This window comes from Vombatus ursinus, unplaced genomic scaffold (genome assembly GCF_900497805.2).
Source record: "Vombatus ursinus unplaced genomic scaffold, bare-nosed wombat genome assembly UNPS02008996.1, whole genome shotgun sequence".
NCBI classification, from domain to species: domain Eukaryota; kingdom Metazoa; phylum Chordata; class Mammalia; order Diprotodontia; family Vombatidae; genus Vombatus; species Vombatus ursinus.
The window spans coordinates 8,192,376-8,213,664 of NW_020948774.1; the positions used below are offsets into that span (position 1 = coordinate 8,192,376).

The window sequence follows — 21,289 nt, forward strand, 5'->3', positions numbered from 1 at the left end:
GTGTGTGTGTGTGTGTGTGTGTGTGTGTGTGTGTGTGTGTGTGTGTGTGTGTGTTTAATTGTCTAGACTAAAAAAAATGATAGGGAAAATGTTAATAATGCGGATTAAACTTAAAAGTGCTTTGTTTCGTTTTTTTGGCTAGGCAGTGGGGTCAAAAGACTTGCCCAGGGTCACACAGCTAGTTAAGTGTTATGTGTCTGAGGCTGGATTTGAACTTAGGTCGTCCTGAATCCAGGGCTGGTGCTCTATCCACTGTGCCACCTAGCTGCCCCTACAAGTTTTTTTTTTTTAAGTTTACAAGTGAGCCCACTGTTAAACATTTATGAGAACACACTTGGCTACAAATGAGGGTGGCCAATCTAAATAAATACAAAATAAATACAAAGTAGTTCTTGAGGAGAGGCACTTGAATCTCTGGGATATATTGTTATTATTCGATTGTGTCCAACTTTTCATGACCCCATTTAGGGTTTTCTTGGCAGAGAGAGTGGAGTAGTTTGCCACTTCCTTCTCCAGCCCATTTTATAGGTGAGGAAATTGAGGTAAACAGGGTTAAGTGACTAGCCCAGGGTCACACAGCTAGTAGGTATTTGAGGTCAAATCCGAACTCAGGTTCTGCCTTCGGATCCTGCACTCACTCTATCCCTTGCACCACCTAGCTGCCTTGGGGATATACAGAATGGCTCTGAAGGAGCTGCTCTCAAGGAAACTAGAAGTTCTAGGAGGTGGAGGTAAGGAGCAAGTGCATTGTATGTAGGCATGGGAAATAACCTGTTCAAGGACACAAAAAAGCGACCTCTAGTGTCATATGTGAGGCACAGCAAGAAGGCCAATTCAGGGGGATGGTAGTGTTTAGGAAGCGGAATACTGTAACATAATAAAACTGGAAACACGGCCGAAATACAGGTGATGAAGGACTTTGAGAGGAGTTAATAGGGAGCCATTGGAGTTGATTGAGCTGGGGAGTGACATCCGCCAAAAGGCGCTTTAGGGATATTACTTTGGCAGCCATGTGGATTGGAGAAGGAAAGTATTTGTAGCAAGAAGACCATTTAGAAGGGTGATGCCGGATCTACAAGATGATGGATTATACAATTTCTGTATACCTCTATTAACTCCCAAACATCTAAAAATTAATAAATAAATGAAAATCATTTATTAAGTGCTTATTATTGTGTCAAACACTGCCCTCTAGGATCTATATTCTTGGGGGAGGGAAGGGGGGGGGGGGAGACAAGAGACATATACACACATTTCCCAAAGGCAATGGAAGTGTTGCATTACAGTTCTCCAAACAAGAGGTTGTGGAAAGGGTATGCACTTGGCAATAAGGCAGAAAAGACGGGTGGAAGAAAAGGCTGCATGTACCCAGGAAGTGTGATAAACCAAGTGGCTTAGTGGGAATGGTCTTTAGAGGTCAGATTTGGAGGATGGAACAACTGCAGGCAGGAAAAATAGCTGGGCCAAAAGGAGGATGCAGGGGCAGCCAGATGGCGCAGTGGGTAGAGCACCAGCCCTGAAGTTAGGAGGACCTGAGTTCAAATATGACCTCAGACCAAACACTGAACACTTACTAGCTGTGTGACCCTGGACATGTCACTTAACCCCAATTGCCTAAAACAAAACAAAACAAAAGGAGGATGCATACGGTCCCAAAAGAATCATATACCAGATATGAATCATCTGCATAAATATGTAAATTTAACTGATAGGAGCTAATGAGTTTATCAAATGTAGAAGATAAAAACATCTAGGAGAGAACCTTGGAAAACACTCACAATTAGAAGATAGGATGGACAGAGCAAAGATAACCTAGGGAGTCTGCCAGGAGAACATGATAAATCAAAACACCTGAACACCTCAATGCAGGAAATAACACAAGAAAATTGCCCAGAACTTCAGAAAAAAGAAAACAAAAGCATCAGACTCCAGGCATCAACTTCAGAAAGATACTAACACTACGCTTTAAAGTCAAAGTGCTTAAATTCAACAATCTCAGTGGCAAAGAGATTTTTTAAGTGGTGAGGTGAGAGACATTTAAATATGAGGGAAATGAAATCTGAATAACACAAAGTTATCCTGCACAAGAAAATAGCATTTTTAAAAAAACAAAAGGGTGTAGCCTGGAATGACAAACCCAGAAAACCAGAGTCTAAAGATCAACCAAACAATAACATGTTCAACAAAAGAGAGGAATCTGAGGCAATTCTAAAGAAAAAAAAAAGAAAAGAAAATAGGAGTGAGCAGAATATTTAAATTGCAATCACTTCAAAACACAAGAAAGATAAATAAGTATAATTATCAAGGAAACAATAAATAAATAAATTTCTGTTTAGACATTATTTTAAGAAGACTGACAAATGGAGTTAATTTAAAAAAGATCATCAAGTGATTTTTAAAAAAGCTTAAATGTAAGTAGAACTTAAATAGAAGGAGTGAAGGTGAAGGAGCAGAACTTTTTTTTTCAATAAAAAAGGATTTTTAAAATTTTCAAAAAATAAAAATAGAGAAAAATAGATCCCAAATTCCAGGAAAATCTTGAAATTCCTTTTTAAAAAATACTGTATATCTCTACCACATTTTCCCTTTTATCTACCAAGACACTTTTCCTCCCCTTCCATACCCAACAACGCTTGTCTAGGTGTTTTTCTCTTTTCTCCCTCATGTTCCCTCCCTTCCCCTTCCTAACATTTTTTATAATTCTCCTGCTTTTCTCTTCCTTTTGTTCTATAATCATTTTCTATTCTACATCTGTTCATCTCCCCTTTCTTCCTTTTAACCTTTTGTAACTCTTTGTCTTCTCTGAGACATCCCCCTTCCTCTCTTCCCTTTGATCCCCTAAAGGTAAAAACTTTCTCCAGCCTTTCACCCTTGGACATCTTTGACTTGAGAACTGTTATTTCCTAATATGGCTCTCTTAAGAATTTAAGAGGTTTCCCAGACTCTATTTCCACCTGAGGACAGAGGAAGCCTTGACAAGATTTCCTCCCCATTCCATACAGTTGATAGAGCATTGTCTTTAGTTTTCTTACCCTAAGGGAAAACAAAAACAAAAACATCTTACTCTCTTTTTTATTATCTACATCCAGTATCACCAACCCCCAATCCCCAAAACCAACCTTTTCCAGAAAAGAGCCTTCTCTTTCCTCTGGGTTCTCTCTACCCAGAATACAGGAACTTTCTCTTTCCCTTATTCCTACTGAAAATTTCAGTAATTCTCTCAGCAACTTATTATCACATTAATGAAGAACTGAGCAGCTGCTCTTCTGTAACTCCCCAGCCTTTATCCCCAAGATATACATTTTACTCTCGGAGGAAACAGAAAAGCCTGCAATTTCCCTTTCCCACAGCTCTCTTTCCAGAGATCTCACCTCACCCTGTCCCCTCCCCAGCGAATAGAGTAGGGAAGTGAGCTTCAGCACACTGGCATCAAGGACATTCTCCTGCCACATGGCTCCTCAAAGCAGCTATGAATAGTGGGGTTGTGGACAAAGTACACAACACAGAAAGAAAGTTTGGTCTGAGCCCCAAAGGGCAGGTCGAAAACATGTAGGGTAGATTTCTGCATGAACCATTTGCCACAGATGCCACAGAAGGGTGACTTAATACCTTAGAAGTTCATGTGGCTGTGGTTCCTTCTATGGGGTTGATGGTGTTGGGATCTCTGACCCAGAAAGGAAAAACCCTGGACTTTCCCACATGGCCAAATCTCTGGCGTTCGCCTGAGGCTATAATCCCATCAACTGGCCTTTCATTGTGGCTACACCCAATCTCTCAATTCTGTTACCCTCAACCTAGCCCAGCCCTCCCTATGGCCCCTGGCCATTTCCCACACTTAATCCTAGCTAGGCTCCATTGTCCAGGTCCCAGGAGTTCTGTTCACCCCAGCTTACTGGCCACTCCCATCCAGATCTCCTTAGGCCCCTCCTCCCATCACCCCAAACTACTTGGCCACTCCTAGATCCCTCCCACAGGCTTTCTGTATATAAAGTCCATCTTGTCTCCATTAAGATGCTCAGATTCTTAAAATCTAGCCAATAGCTTACTAATATTCAGACTCCTTAAGAGTCTGCTCAATATGATGGACGTTCTAACAAACCTTGTCTTTGGCTGAAAGAAGGCTTGAGTCGAATTCTTTCGGGAAGGACCCGCATGTTGTGATTTTGGGGTCCCAGCACTCCTGAACCCCTAAACCACATCGGTGTGACTTCTTCCCACATTGAGGGCACATGAAGATGAAGGGCTCTTATGTGGAACACCAGTTTTTTCTACACTCTGAAACTCCTGTGGGTCCTTACCTACCTCATTTATGAAGTATACACTACTCCTTGGAAGATCAAGGATCCTTCCAAAGCCAACCCTCCCTTACCCCATTGCCTCCTGTAGTTGTGAGCCTCTGTCACCTCCAGTGTCAATTTCACTTTGATAATGATCATTTTGACACATTGCCTGACACACTCTCATCCTTTTCCTCTTCTGCCTTTAATTCAAGGAACTCTGTTTATAGATGTGAGATAGTGGTATGGCTTTGAGGGCTGGCTGTGGTTTCCAGCAGGTGGGAGGACTTGACAGAGATGAGCCAAGTCAATTTATTCCCTCTATTAAATCCGTCTCCCATCAGACCAATCTTGGGCTTCAAGACATGCTCCATTTGGAAATAGAAGGTGGTAGTCAAGTGGTTGACAATGTCCTCAACAGCAAAGTCCGGAGAGGAAGTGATAGGCCACAATTCCAGTACTGTGTAATTAGTGAGAACTATTAATTCTATGACAGAATTAGGTGCTTATTTCAAACAAGCCCTACACCTGTGAACTGGGATTGAGGAAGAACTAATTGATCATGAAGGAAAATGGAAGGACCATTCCACCAAGATTCCCTTGAGGCCCTGGCAAATTGGTGCTACTCTGCTCTTGGAAGATTCACGTTCCACACTGTTGCAGCCTCATGCCCTGGGAGCTGGAATCATGGGCCTTTGACAGCAGATGTCATGATGCCAGCAGTGGGGGTTCCCTGTGTTTGGTGGAGAGGAAAGTGGTTAGTAAGACAAGTGTTCTGTACCTTGTCCTACCCCAACTCCTGGCCCCCAACTTTCCCTCTGAGAAGCAGGCATCCTATTTCCATCTCTAGGCAATGTTTCTGCCTGTCCCCAACAGTGGTGGTGCTACATCCAGGAAAGGAGCTAGGAATAGTCCCTAGGAACAGAACTTAAAAACCATGGAATAAATACAACAACTCCCCTAGTCATTGTACTTTGCAAGACAGAATTCCAGAATGGGAGTTATCTAAATTGGAGAAGGAGTCAGAGGAAATGGGTGATGTACCCTTATTGAATCCATGGGCAAAAAGTGAAGAGATAATAACCACCACAGTCTCTCAGCAAGAAGATCTGCAGGAGAATGGGAAGGGCAGCAAAAGTGGGGGATTGATGTCCCTCAAAAGTGAGATCAAGAGAGGGAATCTCAGCCCAATGAGAGTCCTACTGAAGGGTACTTCCATTGGGAAAAGAGGCATATGATTTTGATAAGAAATAGGGACCTCATAAAGGGTTTAATCTGGGTTCAGGGGATGATGAACTGGGAGCCTAATTTCTCATCATATTGTGCCTCCATGGACAACATCCTGGCCCAGAAGAAGGGATGAATGACTTCCTCTGTGCAGCTAGAACTCAAAATGTGGGGAGTCGGGTGGGGGAACAGGGTGAAGACATGGAGTCAGAAATGAGATAGCCAATTGGAAGGGGAATAATCTTGGAAAGGGCCAGGAGTAGAATGGAACTATGCAATTTGGGTTACAGGATAATTTTGATCATGGAGCAATGCTATTATCCACCATTACAGTTTCCTTACAAATTGACAGTTCTAAAAATGGGACACAGGAGAATAAAAGGGACCACCAGCCAAAATTTATGATGGCAATAACATGGAAATTGACTAGAAGAGAGAGCTCAAAGCAGGTACTTCAGAAACTTTAATTCCTATTAGGAACACAGAGGAATGAAAGAAGGAACAAATAAGGATGGATACTATGGATAAAAGAATACAATTCCAGAAGAGACTGAAATGGAAGAGAATTAATGAGAGAAACAAAACAAAGAAACATTTCTTAGAAGAAGGCTCAGAAAAAGATAACAAACATAAGAAGTTGTAGGGAAGGAGGGAAAAGAAGAAGAGGTTTGGAACTAACCACTTAATGGAGAGAGAAAAGAGAAGGGAAAAAGGAGGTGAAGAAATTGATAAATAATTTTTTTAATTGACTGTAAGAAATAATGAAAGGGATGGTTTCAGAAGAACCTGGGAAAGTTTGTACAAAATGATGCAGAGTGAAGCGAAGATAACCAGAGTAGCAATTTATAAAGAAAATAATTTTGAAAGACATAAGAACTCTAATCAATGTAATAATGACCAATCATAACTCCAAAGATCCAATGATGAAGTAAGCTAGCTATCTCCTTACAAGGAGATGATGGACCCAAAATACAGATGAAATATACATTTGGGATATTGCCAATGGAAGGATTTATTTTGCTTAACTATGCCTATTTGTTACAAAGGTTTTGCTTCTTTTTCTAATTGGGTAATGAGAATTTGAAGAGGAGGAAGAGGGGAGCTAGCAATAGTGTTACCAAAAATAAAAAGAGGATTACTGAAACATTTTTTAAAATACGCTAAAGAAAATAGAAAGAAGTTCAGAAGAAAGTACAGACAAGCAGGATAGCTTTGAAAGTAGCATGCTTAATTTCTTACATATGATTTAAAAAAGCAAAATGCATATATTTTCAGTATTATAGGCAACTGTCTTTTTTTGTTGTATTTTGCATATAGAAACACTTATAGGAGGGGCTTAAGTTCAAAATAAAAATTTTAAAATAATGAAAAAAGGAAAGAAAAAAGAATACAATAATTTATGCAATATCCCCAACAAGGGAAATGGTTGGCAAATGGGGGAGGGGAACAGGGAAGAAACTATGTGAAAATGGTTGCATCAAAGTAAGCAAAACTGCTTACTTGTAAGGTCAAAATATTGACTTTGACTTCAAGCAAATAAGTCATTTTGACTATTATAAATACCCAGATTAACTATGTGGTATATCTGGAGAGAATAGCAAGTTGTACATGGCAGATTTACAGTTTCATGTGCAATCATCTTTTTTGTTGTATTGTTATAGAAATGCTTGTTTTGTTCCATGAATTGAAAATAAAAATTTTTTTTAAAAAAAGAATGCTATTACAATAGTCACAAAACTAGTGCCTGAGTTGGGATTGGAATCCAAGTGTTCTGACTCCAAGTCTAGTGTGTTATCCTAGTTCTCTTCCCTCATGACATTCCATCTCCCAACTCAGGCTGTCCCCCACACCTGGAATATTCTCCTTCTTAACTTCTGATTCTTTGACTCCCATTCTTTCTTCTGTTCTTAAGCAGATCATATGGGAGACAATATGCAAATAACTATTTAGAAATAAGATACATAAAGGATAAATTGGAGGTGATCTCAGAGGGAAGGTACTAGCATGAAGGGGGATTGGGAAAGGCTTCTTGTAGAAGGTGGGACTTTAGCTAGAACTTGAAGGAATCCAGAAATGGGTAAGAGACTAAGGGTGAAAAGGGAGAGAATTTGAGGAACTGGGGACAGTCAGGGGGCTAAGAGTCAGGAGATTGATTGTCTTTGTGTAAGGAATCATGAGAAGGCCAGTGGATTGCAGAATATATGAGCAGAGGTAAAATGTAAAAAACAAAAACAAAACAAAAAAACCCAAAACTATTTAAAGGGCTAGGTAAGAAGGGATCCAAAATCCAGAGGATTTTATATTTGATCTTGGAGATAACAGAGAGCTACCGGATTTGCCTTTCTTTGAATCCCTAGCGCCAGTGCCTGGCACTTAATAAATGCTTATTTGACTGATAGACAACTCACTACTCTCTGCTGCCTCTCCCCCAGATTCAAGCATCCTCTGAAGTCCTCCATTTAAGCACTTCCATGGAGATTAGCAGCAAGAGCAGACAAAATGAGCTAAATGACCACCATGTCATCTGAGGCTGGTAACTTCAAGCTACTGCCCCCTTTCTCTTCCTCCACCTGGAAGCTTCTGTGTTGCTAATACTCACACTTAAGTAAACCAGGTCAGTTTGGTATTGTAACAAAAGAGACTTGTTACCCAGCCTCCAATAGGCCATTTACCTGGAATCTTCTCCAATTCTTCTAAAGCAGCTGTGTCAATTAGCACAGGCCCTTGGGACCCCAACCTGAGAGTAGTTAGGCTATAGGTGAATAAGAATTTGAATGCTGACTGAAAATCAAAACCACAGCTCTTGAAAACAGAAGACAGAACTTCTGACTATTGCTGCTCAATGCTACTAGGAAGGTAGAAAGAAATTAATCTGGGACACAAAAAGACTATGAAAAAGATCTTTGTGGTCTGGTGGAAGGAACACTGCATTTGCATTAGGGGAGCTAGATTCAAATCCTGGCTCTGACTTAGGTGACCCCCAAGGACAAGGTAAATTATTTGCCTTCTCTGGGCCCCACTTTTCCCACCTGTGTAATGAAGGCATTAGATAAATGACCACTGAGGTTCCTCCCAACTCTAAATCTAGGATGACTGAGGGCAGGAGTTCTTAACCTTTTATTGTGTCATGGACCCCTCTGGCAGCCTGGTGAAGAATACACTCTTCTCAAATTAATGTATAAAATAAAATACATAAGATTACAAAGAAAATAAACTCTATTGAAATAGGGTTATCACAATATATTAAAAAAAAAAAGTTCAGAGACTCCAGGTTAGGAACACCTGGTCTCATTTAAGTTTGGTAGGCTGTGTAGCTATATAAGTGTTCCATGATTACCACAAGCAGCTATCACAACTTCAGGCTACAGTGAGAGACCTGGTATCCAAGGCAAAAGAGATATCAGTTCTAGTGTATTTTGCCCTGGAATATTCCACATCTGGAATGCTAGGATTCTGAGAATCACCCTATAAGGAGGAGACTGGAGACCATGCATAGCACAGATCAGGTGAAGGGACTGTGGATGCTCAACCTAGAGAAGAGAAGAATTAGGGGGAACATGATAGCTACCTTCAGGTATTTGAACGATGTTCGGGAAGAGTTTTAGATTTGTTCTGCTCATCCCTAGAGGGTAGGAGCAGTAGATGGAAGTTACAGAAAGGCAGATTTAGGCTCCTCTCCAAACATAGCAATGGCTGTCTCAGGAGGTATCAGGTTCTATCTTGTTGGAGGTTTTCAAGCAGAGACCAGATAACTACTTGTCAGGGATATTCTAGAAGGGAGTCATGGTCAGTTACAGAATGGACTAGATGATCTCTGAGGCCTCTTCTCACTTGATTCTTCTGTGAAAAAGAAAGAGGGCTAGAAGGAAGGAGCTCTGTAATGAAAACACAAACTAAAACGCAGAGCTGTCCTAAACTCTCCCTAAATGAAGATGCAAACATGCCCAGTTCCAGGGAAGTAGGTCTGGGTACAACACAGGAACAAGGTTTTTGACAAGCTACCTTCCTGACAAGGTAGGGAGTTTCCTGGCACTGTAGGTGTTCCACCAGAGTCTAGATACCCACCATTTAGCAATGCTGGAGCAGGATGACTTCATATGTCTAATCAATATCAAACTGCTTACCTTCTCAAGGGAGAGGGGCCAGGAGGGAGAGAATTTGGACCTCAAAGTTTTTTAAAATTATTGCTAAAATGTTTTCACATGTATTTGGGAAATGTTTAATGAAATATATAAATGTATTTTAAAAGGAATGCTGTAGCAGACATTGCTGCTACAGGGGGAATAAGGAAATAAGCATTTATTAAACACCTCCTATGTGCCAGGAATGCTGCTAAGGCTTTACAAATATTATCTCATTTGCTACAGGTAGGGGTTGGACTAGCTGAGCTCTAACATCTCTTTCAACTCAGAGATTCTTCAGTTTTATGTGATCGAGATCCTATTACCTGAAAGATAAATACAAGCAAATCTCAGACGGATGGTCAACAAGATGGATTAGCTTCCATTAATCTAGTAAAGCAAACTAGAAAACAGTGTGGTAACAGCAGAAAAAAAAGTACCGAGTCTTGTGTGTGTCAGAGGACCTGGATTCAAATCCTATCTCTGACTCTTACTAGCTGTGTGACCTAGAGCAAGTCACTTAACATCCCCTAGCCTCAGTTTACTTGACTGTAAAATGAGTGAGTTGAACTAGATGTCCCCAGATGACCCATCATTTTAAGATGCCAGGCACCCTACTAAAAACCCTTCTGTGGTTCCACCACTATCTATAAAATGAAATCCAGACCTCTTGCCTTGACATGCACGGCTTTGCACATTTCCCTCACTTAAATCTGATCCCGAAGAAAGCTTCAAGACAGCTCAAACACCACTTCCTCCATGAAGCTCTCTTAGATTCCTTTCCCAACAGAAATGATCTTTCCTTTCTCCAATCTTACATCGTGCCCTGTGAGTCTCATGCACTTAACATGAATCCAAGTTGCATTAGTGTTATATTCCCCCTATTAGATTTCAAGCAGAGACCTTGCCTTTTTTATTTCTAAATTATAGCCTGAGAGGCAAAGTGGTGGGTAGAGAGCTGGCCTGGAAGCCAGAAAGAATTCTGCTCATGCCCCACTTCTGACACATACTGGCCATATGACTAAGGAAGGAAGGGAGGAAAAAACATTTTAAGTGCCTTAGTTCTTATTGAACTAAGAACTTTATAAATATTGTCTCATTTAGTCCTTATCAGAACCCTGGGAGGTGGATGCTATTATGACTCATTTTACATTTGAGGAAACTGAGGAAAACAGAAGTTAAGTGACTTGTCTGGGCTCAGATAGCTAGTCAATATCTCAGGCCACATTTGAACTCAAGTCTTCCCAGCTCTCTACCCATTGAGTCATCCAGCTACAGTAGCTTGCCTGAGCAAGTCTGTTAATTTCTCAGAGCTCTCAGAATTCTCTAAGACCAGAAGCTGCAGAGAAGGGGCTGACTTGGTTTAGGACAGGGAGTTTCTTCACATGTACCCTATACCAATGAAATCACAGGCCCAATTCCCCAGACCAGGAGTGGGGAACCTGCGGCCTCACAGCTACATGTGGCCCTCTAGGTTCTCAAGTGCAGTCTTTGACTGAATCCAAACTTCACAGAACAAATCCCCTTAATAAAAGGATTTGTTCTGTAAATCTTGGACTCTGTCAAAAGGCCTCACTGGAGGACCTAGAAGGCCACATGTGGCCTCAAGGCCGCAGGTTCCCCACCCCTACCCTACACTGTAACCCTCAGCACTAGGACCTGGCTCAGTGCTCTATGCAGAGTAGATAGTTCAAAAATATATGTTGGGGCAGCTAGATGGCACAGTTGATAGAGCACTCACCCTGGAGTCAGGAAGACCTGAGTTAAAATCCAGCCTCATATACTTACTAGCTGTGTGACCCTGGGTGTGTGACCTCACCCTGATTGCCTTCCCCACCACCAAAAAAAAAAAATGAGAAATGTGTGTGTGTGTGTGTGTGTGTGCGTGTGTGTATACCTATATCTACCTACTTATAGTTCTTAATGACCTCTGGGGTCCTTTCCAGTTCTAAATTCATGGCTAGCATAGTATGCTTCTCCCTGACCTGACACTGTCATTTGGTCAATGTTTGCAGACTAGTGACCTTTGTAATGACCTAGTTATTGCAGTGGCATGTTCCGGCCCAGCACCCCCCTGGACAGATTTCCTCAATCCTACTCTTTGTAGAGAGATGAGGATCCCATCTCTGTGCTCTGTGCAAAACAGACTTCAAACAGGATCCAGCAAATGCTTCATAAATCCTAGCCAATGGTGATGACAGACAGACACAAACAGTTTCCAAGGTCATAATTTCCATAAACAGGAGTTATATACCTAGCATTGGTAGGGTACTGAGGAGGAGCCTTGGTGCAATGAGGACCTAGGTTTGAGTGCTGCTTCTGACACATTATGTGATAATCTCTCAGTGCCCCCAGCAACTCTTTAAAACTGTAAATTACAGGCCAGTTGCAAATTTATATCAGTGAAAGGAGTCTCCATGCCAGAAATTCCCTACACTGAAGAAATCACAAAAAAAGCTAAGGAAATCAGGATGTAGAAAGAGTCTTAGGTTGGATATTAGGAGCCCTGGGTTCTGGTTCTATCTCTATCACTAAACTTTGTGACCCTGGGCAAATCACAACTCTTCCCTAGGCTTCCTTGTCTGAACTAGGATTCAAAAAAGGAGCTAACTTCTTCCATTGGAAGGCTAGTGTGATTCTAAAGAGTCCTTATCTGGCTACAGACTGTAATTATGTGTGCAATATCAAAATTACACCCCAGTTTGAGTCATTTCAGATAATTCTTTAAAAGTCTATCCTGAACTTCACAAAATTTTTTGGGGTGAAAGTATACTCCCACCCTATAGAAAATTTATTTATTTACTCTTTTTTCCCCTTAAACTAATTTCATTAGCATAGGGAACTCTTAATTAGCCAACTCTCTCTACCAAAGTAAATTAGCAACTGTTCCACAATTTAGAGTCTTGTCTTGCACTGAAAAATTAAGTCACTCACCCATAGTCACTTGGTGACCTCTGTGTATGTGTCAGAGGCAAGACTTGAACTCAGTTCTTCCTGCGTCGCTTGCCAGGTTTTTATCTACTTTTCCACACTACTTCTCTCCATAAACATTTATCAAATACCAACTGTGTGTGGATACCTATGCTAAGCATTAGGGAGGATACACAATTTAGATAAAAAGTATTCTCTGCCCTCATTGAACTTACAGAGTCTTCAAGATTCTAAGTTCTAAAGGTTCTAATTTCTAAAGGTTCCTTCCAACTGTATGATTTTATGTTTGAAATATCAAGCAATACCTTGCCTCTGTCCCATAACCCCCTCAAACACACACAATGAGATCTTCAGTTTAAGAGCCTCTAGGACACTCCTCTTAGAATAGAAGAAAGGCTTCCAATAAGGAGAAGCTAGCAGCTAGAACACAGCTACTTCTCCCTCTTTTTTGCCAGGAAAGATCCACTCGCTAGGCATGCTCATCTTTATCAAAATGTCTCTTAAGCAAGCCCAGAAGCCTTATGCCACAGTAACTATAAACACGCTCCTACATCCCAGGCATTGGCCTATGGAAATCTCTACTGGATAGGTATGTGAGTCTCATAGGGAGGGCAGACTATCAGAGTCAGAGAGAGGGGTTGCTGAGAAAATTTATGCCTCTTCCTCATGGGTATTGACCGCAGGCTTGCTTCAAGCCCAATCTACCCAGGTAACTCTTCAAGTCCTCATTTGCATCTGTGTCAATCTGTCCTTGTATGAAATGAATAAATTGACTCTCAGTCAAAATTTCAGCTCCCAATACAGTGGCCCAACATCAATCATTGTTGAACTTGGTAGTATCTAACCTGGATGTGAGAGATCATGCCTAAGAGAGAAGTATTACTGAAATGAGTACAATCAAGTCATCCTAGCCTTCCAGCTCTGTGGCCTTACAGCCCTATCACAAGTGGCCCAATAAGTTTTCAACAGCAGGAAAAGCCTGAAGCTTTCAGGAAGGAGGGAAGGAGGGAAGGGAAAGAACAAACTGTGACAACGAATGTAAGTTTTCCTAACTCAGAGTCAGCCTGGGAACACAGGTTATCCTAGATAATGGAGGAGGGCTATTCAGCAAGCCAGACCTTTGTAAAAACGAAAAAAACAAAACTGAAGACCCTGGGGAAAAGGTGGGGATCAGCTAAAACAAAAAATCTCAGGCAGGAGCCATGTGCCATGAAGACAGACCAAATGCATGTTATGTACCTTCAAGTGTGTCTGAGGCCAGAAATTTTGTGCTGAGCTAGAGCTGAAACAGGCTGGGACTTGAGATAAGAAAGCTGCTGAGAAGGTGAGGGAGGAGAAGGAGAGGAAAGAGAGGAGGAAGAAATGATTGTGTTCAAGCCCAATTCTGTGACTCAAACATCTGTGTCAGAAGTTAGCTCATCAGAGAGGCATTTTGTGAAGATATATTTCCTCTTCCTATAAGGAGCTGAGTGTGAACAAGGTATGGATCGATGACAAGAGTTTACTAAGGAGTTCCCGGTTACTGAGTAAATCTTAATTTGGTAGCAGGTTGAAGTATTTAAGGTATAACACCCACTGTCGCTCAGGGAGCTTAGCTATAAGAAAACTAAGGGTCTAAATGAACCAGGGACATAGGGGCAGGTGCCTCACTCACAGAAGAGGAACACACTACAGTGGTGGGGAGCCCATTATAAAACAGAGAAGCAGCTAATGCACTTATCAGTCAATCAATGTGCAATGTATATAATAGTTAGCTTTCTGTCTTATCTCCACCAGGTTATAAGCTCCATGGGGGTAAGAAAACAGTTAGTAGTAACTTCTCAAGCTGGAATTCAAACTGAATTGCTACTTGATTTATGGAATTATGAAATGGGGGCAGACACACCAGGTTCTTTGGATACTTGCCAAGAAAAACCACGATGGCAGTGGGGAATAAAGCTTCAACCACACTTTAGTAAAGCATAGAGTGTGCTGGAGCAAACAGCACAGGAAATACAGAGACAAATATTATGAATGGGAGTATGGAAGCAAATGTGGGGATGTGGATAGGGTGGTGGAGAAAGGCAGTTCAGCGTGGGAAAGACAATGGGAAAGTGGGGCAGCAAAAAGAATCACTCACATAGCCATGATTACAGTTGGGAGTGCTCAGCAACATGAATCTACGCAGAGATGGAAGAAAACTACGATGGGGAGGCAGGCGTTTGAGGTCTCATTTTTATGGGATTTTGGTGGGAGACAGACTAACTCTTATTTGTGCCACCTTAGAGTTAGCCCATTGACATATCCACATCATCTCAAAATTATCTGCAACATTTGGGGTTCTACTGGCCTTACCGCAGATACCTGAAACTTGTCTGAGGTTTACATATCACAGGACCAAATGGCCCTGACAAAAAAGCCTAGATGGCTTCTCCTGATTTAGCACATAGTCTTGGAAAGTGATTTTTAGTGAATATATGATACAATTTGCAAATTATGCTCCTTTGATCTTTGGGATGGTCTGTATGTGACTTCTAGGTTCCTTTTTGCAATCTTACTTCCTGCTATTGGTTCTTTATACTGGCTACTTATAAACTTATTATACTAACTAGAAATGGGTATGGGTGGAGGATGGTCAAGGGTACCAGAACAAGATATAAATTTTAAAGCAAAACTATTTTGCTTAATTGTTGGTTAATTTTTCATGGGTGGGTCTGATCTCAACTAGAAAGTGATCTCCTTTCTTCTAATAACATGGAACATCCTTCCATTTCCCCCCAGTACGAAATCACAACACAGAGCAACATATTAGGTGTTCAATTAATGTGTTGATTAATACTCAAGGCTGGGGCAGCTAGGTGATACAGTGGACAGAGCACTGGCCCTGGCCCCAGGAGGATCTGAGTTCAAATTTGGCATCAGACACTTGCTACCTGTGTGACCCTGGGCAATTCACTTAACCCCAATTGCCTCAAAAAAAAAATACCCAAGGCAGATTTATGATTCTTGAATCTCCTCGTCTATGGCAAGAGCAGAGATATGCTGATAAATGTATAATTACCAGCTCTCCCATTAACCCCCCCTTTAAGTATCTACAACATACTTTTAAGTTTAACTTGAATTATTAACATTTTCTCCATCACTTTTTTTTGTTTTGTTTTTTAGGTAATTGGGGTTAAGTGACTTGCCCAGGGTCACACAGCTAGTAAATGTCAAGTGTTTGGTCTGAGGCCGAATTTGAAATCAGGTCCTCCTGACTTCAGGGCCGGTGCTCTATCCACTGCGCCACCTAGCTGCCCCTCTATCACTTTCTTAAGCTTAGAAAATCAACAAAACAATAAATCAAGCCCTGTTTTGTAGCATAATTCTGAAGGGTAAATCTCACACTGAAAATTTAAACATAAACTAGTGAAGATTGGTTTGAACTGTCTCCAACATACCCCTGTGTAGGTTACATAGGATAAAAAGAATTACTGGAGTAAAAATGAACCATTTGGATTACATAAACTTGAAAAGCTTTAGAACAAACAAAATCAATGCAGTTAATATTAGAAAGGAAACAGTTAACTGGAGGGAAATTTTCCAGCAAGTTTCTAATAAAGGTTTGGTATGCAAGATATATAAGCACCAGATTCAAATACATAAAAATAAGAGCTAGTCTCTCCATAAATTTTTGGTAAAAGAGAAACAAGAAAGAAGCTCTCTAATGAAGAGATCCAAGCTATCAACAACCATATGGGGGGAAATGCACTACTTTACTAATAATAAGAGAAATGCAAAATAAAACAGCTGTGAAATTCTATTTTACCCAAAGATTGGCCAGGAGGACAAAAATGGAAAATGACAGTTTTTGGAGAGGATATGGGAAGATAGTCACACTAATACACTATTGGTGGAGTTATGAATTGATCCTGCCATTCTGGAAAGCAATTTAGAACTATCAAAAAGTCACTAAACTGTGCATTCTCTTTGACCTAGCAATACCACTAATAAGTCTGTACCCCAAAGTGATCAAAAAGAGAGAGAAAAGACCTATATGTACAAAAATATTTAGAACAGCAATTTTGTTGTAACAAAGAACTGAAAGTTTCAGTGGTGCCCATTAATTGGGGATGGCTGAACAAATTAAGGTAGATGATGTAATGGAATATTATTATGTCATAAAAAATTATAAAAAGCTTTAGCACAAGATAAATATAAACCTATGAAGAGTTCTATGAACTAGTGTATAGTGAGCAGAATCAGGAGAACGATTTATACATTGACTAGAATACTGAAGAGAAAAACAACTTTGAAACACTGAAGAACTTTGATCAATGCTATAACCAAACACAAGTCCATAGGACTGATGAAGAAAGTGGACTAGAAGTACAAAATAAGACATGTATTTTTCAGACAGGATCAAACTGGATTTGTTTTGCTTGACTATTCTAACTTGCTATAAGTGAAATCATTTTTTTCTTTTTCTTCAGTGTGGAGTAATTGTGGAGAATAAAGGGAACAGAGGTAGCTATGCTCCCACCACCTAAAAATGTCATTGAACTATTTTTTAAATACACAGAAGAGAACAGAAGGAAGATCTAAGGGCAACAAGTCAAGTAGGATAGCTTTGGATATAACACGCTGAATTTAGTATATACTGAAGAAATTGGCTCTATGTGATAGAGATTCAAGGTATCATATACAATACTTGTTTTCTCTTTTTTATATATAAAAATATTGGCATTTGTCAAAATAAGAATAAAAATTAAAATATTTATACTTCTAGTTACCTTTGAATTTTCAAGAATTTTCATGCCCTTTTCTAGGTTTCCTTATTTCACTTTGGGAGTGTTGCTTAGGGGCAAGATGTCATTTAATTGGTAGCTCACTTCTAAGAGTAGAACAGGCAACAGGAAGAGCCCAAAGGCTTTTTCAGTAGGGTCTTGGGGGCCTCCTCAGCAGAAAGCAAAGCCCTATTTCCAGGCCTCTGCTGGGAGCTTTTCCTCCTCTGTAACATCCACTTATCTACAGTGAAATGACCCAGCATACCTTGGACCACAGCCAACTCTTAAATAAAATGGAAACAATTCCTCCTCCTTATCCCCAATGTAAGAGACTTCCCCTACTTGGGAACCTTTAGGTAAACACAAGGAGCTAAGGATGTTGGATTTACACGGAAGGGTTCTTAAGTTGATAAAAAAAAGAAAAACACTTCTACCTGTTATAAATGGTTTCTTTTCATTTAATTTGTGCATGATTCTTTTGAGGGGAGACTGAGCGTAGGGTGTGTGTGTGGGACTGTGGGGGGAGGCCATAAGAGATATGAAATGGAAAAGAGGGTTTCCCTCCCTCTTAGTAAGTCGTAGGCTAAGAAAGAGCAAAGCTTTGGCATCAAGTCATTATGGATTCAAAATTTCCTGGTTAAAGGCCAAAGACCCAGTGACCTCTATCAGGCTCTAATCTCACCACCTTGGCAAAGGACCAAAGGCCATAATCAAGGCATAAAAAGGCAACTCCAAAAGCAAACACAGTTTCCTAGGAGATACTTACTATTCAGCAAAGAGAACCTAGGACAGTAGCAATACCTACAACCATCTGAAGTATTTGGAGCATGTAAAGGGTGGGAAGCCAAATGCAGAACTCCGGCAGATACCACCTGGATACCCCCTCACATCAAATCAAAACCAGTTCACTCATTATTTCTTGGAACGGATTTTGTATATGGGGTGGGGGAATGGAAATGGGGGAGAAAAGGGTGCTGTTGCCTGGTTTTGTCCTAGACTCACATCAAGGAGGCTGGAAGGTCAGTTTCCAAATCAACTGCCCCAGGCAGGTGTTTGTCAGAGGAGGTTCCAAATTCACCTCCTTGTTCTTCCTCTTGGTTCCCTTTGTACCTCTGACAACAAAGAACCCAAAAAAGACAATTATGAGGGCACTGTAATATGTCAGTAATAGGCCAGATGATTTTTCAAGGTCCCATTCACCCCTACAATTCTGTAGCTCCATAACTCTCACCATAAAAACTAATTCATGGGAAGTATGAATAAAGTAGTATTCAGTGCCATAATAAGGATGAAGGCTTATTGTGTTCGCATAAAAAAGAATGAATTTATAAGGGACTAGGGTTCCACCAACATCAACTCAGTTTAAAATGAGAGTAATACAAGGATTAAGATAAGTGTCTTTTAAGACTGTTACTTGCTTAGTGACCATGAAAACTGAGGCAAGTCACTTTGACTTCTTTGTGCATCTATTTTCCCATCTTTCCATTTTGAGTACAAAATGTTATGACCCTTTAGACATGATCTTAAGGAGTAGGGCTGAGACAAAGCAATTGTGGGCTCTAGGCAAGATTTGAAAAGTGTGTACACACACATATACACACTTGAGCTAAATGCATGTGCCTATCTCTTTAATACCTTTAATACCAATATTCTCAGAAGAATCTACAATCCAAGTTATGAAGACCAATGGAAATAAACATGTATGGTGCAAAAGGTTGCCTGGCATTAACCAATGATAATTTATGCTGAAGAGGTATTGAAACAGAGATGTTATTGCTGGATATATAACTGGAAAGGGAGGTGTCTGTCACATACTCAGAATGAAAGATAACAGTTGAAGAGCCCACATGCTACACAGGTTCCCAAAATATATTCAAATAATCAGGAGAAAAGTCTATAGTTTTCAGGGTGGATCATGTATAAGGAAGATTAGTTGAAAAACATAGATAAGAATCTCACAGGATTGAAAGTTGTGCATGAATGATTGCGTGATGGATGGATTGGGAGTTTAGTAGACCTGCATTGATGAAACCAAAGATCTATCAAAACTAAAAAAAAAGTGTGAATTTATGAAAAAGTAATATTAAAAGATGTTCCTTCTGGCATATCACCAGGCCTCCTTCTCCCATCCCAAATCCTGTGCTCCAGGTAGCTCCTTTACTTTTGCATAACCTTAGTCCTTTCTCTTCCAGGGAGTTCAAGTTCTCCAGTCCCTACATAAACAAGGGGTTCATGCTACCTAAGAAGTGTCCCATGATAGTGTCTACAATTTTCAGCTTCTCCAGTTATAGTAGTTTTCTTGTTGTTTTAGGTTTTTGTTTTTTGTTTTGCTATGCTTTATTGTGACAAAGGTCATGGGAAATGAATGCTGCAATCTCTAACATGATCCTAAAGACAGAGCCCTACCAAGACTTTACCAGGACAGACAGGGCTCTGACCAAATATTAAGAACTGAAGATTATTAGGAGTAATTATTGGAAAGAATAATAATTATAGTATCCAACACATATTACTTTAAGATTTTCAAAGTGTTTTGTACATATTATCTCATCTGATCCTCACAACAACCCTATGAAGCTGGTGCCATAGTATATCCCCATTTTACAAGAAAGGAAACTGAGAAGCAGAGAAGTTAAATGATTTGCCAAGAGTCAGTTTCTGAGATGAGATTCAAACCTAGGTATTCTAGACTGTAGTTACTGCACCATGGAGAAGGAATAAAAATTTGGGGGGGGGCAGAGAAAGGTAGGGCAGAGAAGAATAAAAAGGTGGCAAGGAACTGCATCTGTTCGGAACAACTCATAAACACCATAAGCAACTAAGTAGTAGAGGTACCAAACCAGAGAGAGGGCCATACACCAAGCCACCGGGCTCCTGAGGCCCCGAAGGGCTTCAAGCAAAAAATAAGGAAGTTAAGCATTAATCAGAGGTTTCTGAATCAGCTCCCAGCGTCACTTTTGGACACTTAGGAGCCTTAAGCACTTTGCTCCAATATGCCTGTCACTTTCCTTTAAAAAAGGTGTATTTCCATCAGATTTGCAGAGGAAACTTCCTATGCATATTATTTACCCCAATTAGAATGTAAACTCCTTTTGAGCAAAGACAGTCTTGAGTTTCTATTTGCAATCTCAGAGTTTAGTACAACACTTTTTCATTCATTCATTCATTCACTCATCCAACCATCCATCCATCCATCCATCCAATCCTTCCTTCCACCATAAAATTCTCGATCCAACAGCCTTTTTCTCCAGTATTAATGAGTTTCACTTCGCTTCCTGTACCAAAGAAAAGCGAGCACCTACCTACCTCTCCACGCCTTGGGGACTTGCTAGGCTCCCTGGCTGACTGCCCCTGGCCCCGTTGCTAAAAGAGAAGCTGGTTCCAATTTGACAAATCAACTTTTATTCTCTCTCTCCGTGCGCTTTGGCACCAGCCTCTGCGCTCACCACCAGCCTTTGCGCTCACCTGAACCCGAGGACTTCTTCATGCTGCCAGCCGCCGCTGCCTCCAAGGAAGTTTACAGTACGCGGGTCAGATTAGTTCGAGTTGGTCTGGGAAAGTCGGTCGCGGGTGGGTTTCTGTGGATTTTCCCACGGGGCTGGCAGTCCTGCTGCAGGGTGGTGTGTGCAGATGCCTGCTGCTGCTGCTGCCTGGAAGGAGCGGTTCCTTCTCCGCCCAGTCCTGTCCCTACCTGCAGCCGTCCTACCCAGTAAGATGCCGAGAAGCTCCAGTTCATCGGCTTCCCCGAACCTGGCTAACACCTTGCGGACATGGGGGGGGGGGGGGGGGGGGGGGGAATAGAAGAGGGCTGCGACTGATCCATTGGGAGGGTGCAAAGGGAGAGACACCCAATCTCTTTTGTTTTAAGGCTTTCTTCCTGGACACAAAGCCACTCCCTCCTTCTCCTCAACTGTACCTCTCCCCCTGGGAGATTTGGATGTAGCCATGCGGGCTCCATTTCGCCAGTCTTTAGCAGCCCTATGCCAAG

The 21,289-nt window shown here is 41.0% G+C and overlaps 1 protein-coding gene across 1 annotated transcript in view; it reads right to left on the minus strand.

Annotated features, from left to right (window-relative positions):
- SEPT9 (septin 9) overlaps nucleotides 1–21,007 on the minus strand; it is a 342,062-nt gene extending 321,055 nt beyond the window's left edge. Inside the window, exon 1 of the mRNA XM_027850047.1 lies at nucleotides 20,767–21,007. Within this exon, the coding sequence (XP_027705848.1) occupies nucleotides 20,767–20,788 (22 nt within the window). The 5' untranslated portion in view covers nucleotides 20,789–21,007. The remainder of the gene's footprint in view (nucleotides 1–20,766) is intronic.
- Nucleotides 21,008–21,289: the final 282 nt, after the last annotated feature.